The sequence below is a fragment of the Hipposideros armiger genome, unplaced genomic scaffold (genome assembly GCF_001890085.2).
Source record: "Hipposideros armiger isolate ML-2016 unplaced genomic scaffold, ASM189008v1 scaffold_600, whole genome shotgun sequence".
Taxonomy (NCBI): Eukaryota; Metazoa; Chordata; class Mammalia; order Chiroptera; family Hipposideridae; genus Hipposideros; species Hipposideros armiger.
Genome location: NW_017731950.1, coordinates 195,214 through 203,504, shown reverse-complemented (window position 1 = coordinate 203,504; position 8,291 = coordinate 195,214). Strand labels below are relative to the sequence as shown.

At 39.8% G+C, this 8,291-nt stretch overlaps 1 protein-coding gene across 2 annotated transcripts in view; it reads left to right on the top strand.

Annotated features, from left to right (window-relative positions):
* SLC2A12 (solute carrier family 2 member 12) overlaps positions 1–8,291 on the top strand; it is a 69,434-nt gene extending 61,143 nt beyond the window's left edge. Inside the window, exons 5-6 of one of the 2 annotated variants that reach the window (XM_019624698.1) lie at positions 4,965–5,148; positions 6,021–8,291. In XM_019624698.1, the coding sequence (XP_019480243.1) occupies positions 4,965–5,118 (154 nt within the window). In that variant the 3' untranslated portion in view covers positions 5,119–5,148; positions 6,021–8,291. Of the gene's footprint in view, positions 1–4,964 lie in introns of both variants that reach the window. The other variant, XM_019624697.1, reaches the window with a different exon arrangement.

Here is an 8,291-nt window from a genome sequence, read left to right as displayed (position 1 = left end):
TACTCCTGCTGTCTTCTCTATTGCCTTAGCTAACACTCTTGTGATTTCACCTCCTTAATGAGGTTATCAAGGTGCGGTTTCCAGAAACGGTCTCTGCCTATTATCTTTCTCATGTCAACTTTACAGTGCCTCGCTTAATACTGATTCCCAGCAGATGACTAAAAAGTATCCACTGTTAAATTCAATAACTTCTGGACAAGGCCAATGCTGTATTCACGGTGTGTGAGGATTAGATTACGGATGATAGTATAAACCACACAAGCTTCGATCTGCGGGTCATAGGACACGACTTAGTCTATATAGTCTGTGCAGTGGGCGGAGGGAGAGGTGTAAGGGAGCCATACTGGCTAAGCCACAGCGCTCCCCTCTCCACCACTTCAGATATTATCCAACACGCTGCTGGCCATCTCCTACGGGCCAGGCCCTGTACTAGGAAAGAGCTAAAGCTATAAGGAGACAAAGCATCCATAGCTTCTTTACTTGAGGAAGCAGATAAGAAGCCAGACCATGACTGTGTTGGACAGCACAATGTAAAGTCACGTATATTGGAGTTCATCTGTAAGAGCTTCCTGAAGGAGATAATGAAAGCGTTATCTGGGCAAAGAGGAATGGGAGGGCGTCGGAGGTGGGGTCACACGCAGAGGCAGGTACCCTTATCAGTGTGGTATAACAGGACACGTTCTGAGCTGGGAAACTGAGAGATGAGACCAGAGCACAGCGCAGAGAGCAGTCAGGAAGAGTCTTCATCTGTTTTGGTAAAAAAATTGGATTTTATCCTGAAGGCAGGATTTTATCCTGAAGACAATGGAGCACAGGGAAAGGAACCAGGTTCTTGAAGGAGCACTCTGACAAAATATGGAAAAGGGAAAGGGGAGATGCCGAATGAGGGAGACCTAGAGGAGTCAGTTGGAGAAAACACAGGGAACGATGGGGCTGGCTGGGGTGCAGGAACAGAAGCCGCTACACGGCTGGGAGCTCGACTGGACAAGGCAGTTGAGGGGATGGTGGGCATGGGGATCCCTGTGGCTCAGAGAACCCACTATCCATCCAAGGCCCGGAAGAGTAGGAAGACAGGTTTGGGAGGCAGGAGTCTGGTGAGGGGTCGGGGACAATGCTGAGTTCAGTTTGCACAGACTGTATGTGAGGCGCCCATGGGCCATGCAGGTAGAGAGGAAAGAAGGTTTGCACGTGTACATAGGGAGCTGGAGCTGAGAAATATCCATGCTGCAGATGCTGGTGCTCAACACATAGGTACCTAAGCGGGGAGGATCATGTTTTGTGGAGCCGAAGCCTTTGAGGGCCCAGTTTAAGAAAAATAATACCAATTATGAATGTAAAATTAGGCATGACTATGTGGGTCTTGGAAGGGGCTGTTCAGGTGAGGAGTCCTGGGCTTCAGTCTCGTTGGCTTTATGAAAACCCACCTTTTGCACTTTTGAGCTACCCATCTACTGGTTGGGGGAGCAAAATTCCTTCAAAGATAAAGGTTTGTTAAAATTCTTGTGAGCAACACTAACTAAAAATTCGAGGTAGGGAGAAAGTAGCAATGAATTAATTGAAGGAGCTAAGGACCTACCCTATTATGACCCCTTATTGCACTCTTTCTTAAAAAGTCTATCTTGAAAGCAGAATGATCTGGATGAGTTAAGAAACTTTTAGATCTGTTTTTCATGTGGGGCTGTCAGAATGTATCAAACTGCAAACTGAATGAAAATTTGAAGGCACAACTTAAGCAAAGACTGGTTTTCCATCTAGTGACCGCCAGAATAAGACAGTCCCTAAGAACATATGATCTAAAGCTCAACAAAACTATTCAGTCAGAACTTGGGGTGGGGAAGGAATCTGTCTAAATTAGTAAAACTCTGAATTAGGAAATGTTTTTGAATCACATTTGTTACTTTTGAGTCATGCAATTACTCAACCGTAAATCCATACCCTCTCCAAGAAAGTTGCAAATTGCAAATTAGGAGAGAACCAATAGCCAAAGTACTGTTGACCCCTGACAGACTACAAGAGTAGTGGGAGGTTGGTACTGAAGAACAAATAGATAAGGGCACTGGCACAGAGAATTATGAAAGATGAGGTGGCAAAATAATTCTGCATTTTAAGCTCACTGGTGGCAGTAGTAACACTGTCTGCTAGGGGTGTATCCTTGTGGCGAAGCCCAGTACTGAGGGCAGACAGGAAACAAAGTTGCTTTCAGAAATCTTGGCAAGTTCCTATTTATGCCGCACTAGAGAGCGTAGGCTTGTCTTAGCTTGAAGCCGCAGATGGGCAAACGCTTTTCAAATGAAAATGGAGAACCCTTTAAGTATGTTAAATTCACCTATCACACTTGAACTGTTATAAACACATATACTTAGAATCACCAATTTAAAAAAAAAACATAAGCAGACAATTGTGTAAATTAATCAGAGTACATATGAAGTATATATGCTAAACAAGGTTTCCTGGAGGGAAATATCAGACAAAATAAAATACGTAATGGTATTGAAAAGTGATCAAACTCGCTAAGTAAAGTGGAGTGGCAGAAAGTCCAGGGAACTTGCTAGGACAGGGAAGGGGAAGTGAACTTGAAGACCGAGGAAGGACTCTGTTAAGAGAGTCTTTATGAATATAGGAGTTAAGGAAACAATGAATTAACTTTTGTCACCAGGGAAACGGACAACTGAAGTGTATATCCCAATGATTTGCTAAGGAGTAAGAAAGGAAACGATTTATAGTATCAATTAATCCATTGCTTAACACATTCTTTCATGTTTGGAGTTGTGTTCTTTTACTCCTATTCCTATTAACCTGAAAAAACAAATATTCTTCCAAGGTTGTTAAGCTTCTTATAAAATACACAGCTGAGAGGTCAGGAAAGATTTTGAAAGGATTTCACTTTGAACTTCTTGCCTTGCCAGCTACAAACTCAAAATGGGATGTTTGCTACATGTGCAATGTCTGTTGTGACTTTTATTCTTTTCCCCAGTTTAGGTGGAAACATATAGAGCAATCCAACAAGTTAACATTTTGTAAATATTTTAGATCTGAGGCTTACGTTATTTTTCACTTTTAGCAGTTAATTTTTTGTGGCCATTCCTTCATTCACTCATACAAATTCATTTATTTAATAAATATTTACCGAGCATATATTATGTGCCAGACACTGTTCTAGGTGCTACAGCAGCATGTATCAGTGAGCAAATATGCCTTGAGAAAATGCACTGATGAAACAGTAATTGGGGGTGACCTGAGGTTATTCTGAGAGTAACATTTAAGATAAAATCTGGGTGATGATCAAGAGCCAACTCCCTTCAAAGATAGGGAGAAAGCCAATTCAGGTAGAGGGAAAGAGCTACTGCAAAGGCTAACCCAGAAAAACACTTGACCTGTTCCAGAAATCCAAAGAACTCCAGGAAGCTGCAATCTTTGAGATTCAGTTAGGAAGTCTGTAGAGACTGACGTGTAGGGGTTTGCTGGCCGAGTGAGTTTGGATTTCATTCTAAGTGCAATGGGGAGCTACTAAAGTATTTTAAGCAGGGGAATGCCATGATCTGATTTACATTTTAAGGCGTGCCAAGTGCGAGTCTGCAGTCACACAGCTGAACATGGCTGAGAAAACACACAAGCAGAGGACTGGGTCTCATTTTAACATCATGACCACCAACCTCAAGTGGCCCTCAATAATCACACATGTCCCTGGTCCATGAACTGCCTCCCTCATAGGCCACTGCTCAATATCACCTTCTCTCTGGAAACCTCACCTCTTCAGCCCTCCTTCACTCCTGCTGATGGCCTTGCTCTGACTTCATTGAGAAAATGGACACAATCAGAAGGGAACTTCCATAACCTTCCACGTCAACCCACACATCAGCATTTGTATCCAAAATGCCCCCCCCGCCCCCCCCAGGTCTCTCTAACTCCATGAGTCCTAGGTGAGGCCAACCACTTCACACGCCCTCCTCTTCGCTTCTCCAGGGCACTCTCCACGCTCACCAGTATCATCCATATTTTACCCCTGCTAGATCTCTACTGATTATCAGCATGGAAACCTGGCATGGGTTTTTCCGCATCTTAAAAAAGAAGGTCTTTTGACCCTATTTTCCATTCATGTGCTTGTAATACTCTAGCCATGCTGGTCTTTCTATAAGCACAATACAAGTACGTAGCTTGCAGCTCTTCACATGGTTCCCTCCCTAACTTCATTCTGGTTTCTGATCCCATCTCAAATCTTTCGAGATGGTGGAAGTATGATCCAGTTTCCCCCTCCAACTAAGCCGTTCTCTCTCCCTATCCTTGATTTTTCTCATCAGCACTTTTACTACTTGAAATTACCTGCTTATGTGCTGCTCCTCTCTTAAAATGTGAGCACCTGGAAAGCAGGAGTCTTTTATCTCCTCTAATCAAAGCACCCACCATACTACCTGGTATATTGTGGCCCGTTGATTAACTAGTTAAATCTCAGGAAACGATATCTGAAAGGGGAGAGAGGTTCAAAGGTGGCCTTCTCTTTTTTAATAAATGTAAAATATTAGAACATATTTTTATGCTGAGGGGAATAACCCTGTAGAAAATAGTTTGTTAATGCAGGAGCAAGGGGATACCACAGAAGGCAGACTATGTAAATATAGGCATATCGGTAGTCTGAAAACTGGAAAAAAAAAAAAGAGGATTTGAGATGTGGCCTCCATGAGTTCTATGCAAAACTATCCTTGGATTCCTTCTCTGCATATAGGAATGCCCTGTGATCTGGGAAGACACTCCACCCATTCACTGTTTGCATGACGTTGACCAAAGGTCTGTGGTACCCTGAATTTTGATAAATCTAGGCTTTGCAATAAAAAAATAAAAAAAATGTTCTTTTTTGGATAGCTAAAACATTAAAGCCCGAGTGATTTAAAAAAATAATAGCCTGCACATTTTTTCTAAGTACTGTAAACAAAGAATGACATTTTCATTAGTGCCTCTTTCTCTTTCAGGAACTATGTGAAAAACAACATTTGTTTTATGAGTCATCACCAAGAGGAATTAGTGCCAAAACAGCTTCAAAAAAGAAAACCCCAAGAGCAGCTATTGGAGTGTAAAAAGCTGTGTGGTAGCGGACAGCCAAGGCAGCTTTCTCCAGAGGTCTAATGGCCTCAAAACCTCACAAATGCTGACACAGTAAGAGAACACTCAGTAGGGTGTCTTCATACCAGTCTATGTTGGCCACTCCCATGTTTTGGCTTTAGTGCTATGGAGCTAGTTTTAAAGGGACACCCTGTAATTATAAAGATAACCTTTAATCCCCACCCACAACAGGTAAATGAGCTATAAAGTACCAAGTGATCTTTTTTACTCTAAGCAGAATACCATGTTGGAAAAAAAGAAAAAAATACTGGCTGGTTTAATGCTTTCTACCTTTTTCACAGAGCAGCCTTTGAAAGACTATGAACTAGTGATGAATCACCTTTTGCCTTAAGCCATTCGCAGCTTTATTATTCAGACATGTAAGTGGTCTAAACAGGAGCTTAGAGTTTTTTGTCTACTAAGACACTACTTGCACAGGGTCTTGTGTTAAAAAAACAACAACAAACCACGACATAATGTGGACAACTGCACATATGTTCTAGATTAGGATAGGGTCCTGGCTCGGATTTTAGCGATAATTCCTAATTACAGTTTAATAAGTACAGAGTGTGTATCTTATTTTACGAATCATGAACTGTTATATAATATAATGCAAAATATTTTTTACCAATTTCATATTAGTATTATAAAATATTGTAAGAAATAATTCTGCAATAGTTGAAAAAAGTAAGTATTTTCCCATCCTTTTAAAAAAATATGAATAGAGAAGACAATTTCAAAATCCTGGGACCATATTTATTTAGAAATAGCTGTTAGTAAAACTCAGGAGTCAGGCCATTAGGTTATTTTTCCAAATCTCTAAGCAATTAGGTCTGGCTTATTAGGCTAAGCTTATAAAATTCTCTTTGTATGGCAATCATAACTTAACAGCGACCCAGTTTCCTGCAATTCTTTGTACTCCTCAGGCTTATCACTACCTCAGGTTATGGCATACAGGCTATAATCGATGCTGACTCTCAGACGACTGCAGACATCATCAATGACATTAGGACATCAGGACAATTCCCTACGTTCTTCTCTATGATGGAACAGATGGCCAGCTGTACCAGAAACTTGGGTTTTCACCCACACAACAATGGGTTGCTCTCGTATTTCTCCAGTTGAATTTAAGACTTGGTGAGGCATTTCACCCACAAAATTTGGATATGACAGAAAATCTACAATAAAGAATCTCAAACCACTTAAGTAGTAACCCATTAAATTACTAATATTATAAGCTATGGAAGATATAAAAAACAAAGTATGAACAATCTAACTTGACAAGGAATGCAAAAATAGGTTATATGATTAACCTGAAGAGAATCCTAAAAATCAAAACCCCTTTTTATTCAGCTTGGAATGCTCCTACTGGCCCAAAACAAATGTCCTAAGTTTTATATAAGGGTATAGGATATATATTTCCTTGTAACAAAATGGAAGACTTTAATCGATGCAAGGAATAGTAAAACTGTATTATCAGATTGAGAAGAATGATTAAATGTCCTGGTTCTGAAACGTACTATCTCAATTTTGAGGAAAGGAGGGGAAACTTTTGAGGAAGGGAGTTTTGAGATCTTAATTTTGCCATGGTTATTTGATATGCAAATCAGAGCATGCAATGTTTTTATTCATTTGTTTTGGAAGGAAAAGGTAAGGTGTGTTCTGTAGTGTTAATTTAAGAAATTCATTATGAATCTTTGGTGGAATTATGTGCTGAGACTTTTTTAAAAACCGAGACAGGTAATCATGAAATTTTTTTTCTCTGCCAAGCATCACAGAATGAAGTTCAAACACTACATATACTTTAGCTGTTTCTTGGTTTAGCCATTCGTTGTCAATTGGCAGGAAACTGTATATAAGCCTATTAGGTTTATTACTAGTGATTTCAACCTCAGTGTCTTAAAACACTTCTATTTTTCTTTTATAATCCTGTCTATACCTAAATAATTCTGTCTTCACACTAATTTTTACACAATGCACCTCCAATCAGAGCTGTGTGATTTTCAAAAATAAAAAAGGGGGAATACTTAAAATTTGTATGTATATATTCACAGTTTTTATTTATAAAAAAATTTACAGCACTTGTGAAAAGCCAGCAGAAGACATCAGGCACGCTCATTTCTTACCAGCTTTGTTAAGTTTTGTAGGTTATTCGTGACACTTTGCTAGGTAATGCTCATGTAGCAGCCCTGAAACCAGACCCGGTCAGATTGTCTTTCTTCCTCTTTTCTGAGAAAGCATTTTGACGAGCTACTGATCTACCTACCTAGTTTTCAAGTCACTCGAATACTGAAAATGTTAGGACATTTTGGACCTATACCTCGGCCATATAATCATGTTTTCCCCCCTTTTCTATATCTCTTTTTTTGGGACACAGCAAAACAAGAGGTCACTTATTAATTACTGTCAATTAAAACTAAGTGGAAAATCTCAAAAATTTAAAGATCTTCTCAGAACCTGTAGCTTTTTCATTGAATTTCATTCTCTATTATTTTATGAGGTTATCTCTTCTACTGGAACTTTAAATGAAGCAAATAAACACAACTTAAAAAAAAAGAGAGAACGGAACTCTGAAAATCACAATCAAGTCTTTCACAAGAAAGAAAATATAAAAGTTAGCCTTTGCCCCCTGCATATGAGGGAGAGGCAGGGTAGGGGAAAGCATCAGGAAGATAAAAATAAACATAAAATGGTATGTATTTTTCAGTGCAGTGCTTAAGCTAGGTTTTCAAGACTTTATAACATGGTAAGGAAAAAGAATATGGAGGTTAAGATGTTGCAATTTTTCACAGAGGTTTCAAAACATTTTGGAAATTCAGGTTTTAGTGGAAAATTGCGTTAGAATATTGTCTCTCCTAACTGAGGCGCTTATTTGACTCTTCACTCAGTTTTATTTCTAGGTAAAATCACTGTTGGTTGTACCAAACTCCTAAACGCAGCGGCACAGCAAAACAGCAGCTTGATCTGGTGTCGACATCCGGGGCTCCTGGGTGCCCAGACAGCCACTGCTTCACCAATGCATATGTATTGTCACTTTCAGAGTAGACACCCGTATACTGACTAGTCACTCTTTAGCTCCATTAAATAAGACACAGTATGGGGAGAGACATAGCTTGCAAAATGGCTTTGAAGTTCAAGTTGAACTATTATAATGATACTGTGGCACAGAGGCAGCTTGTGGACACTTCTTGTTAAAA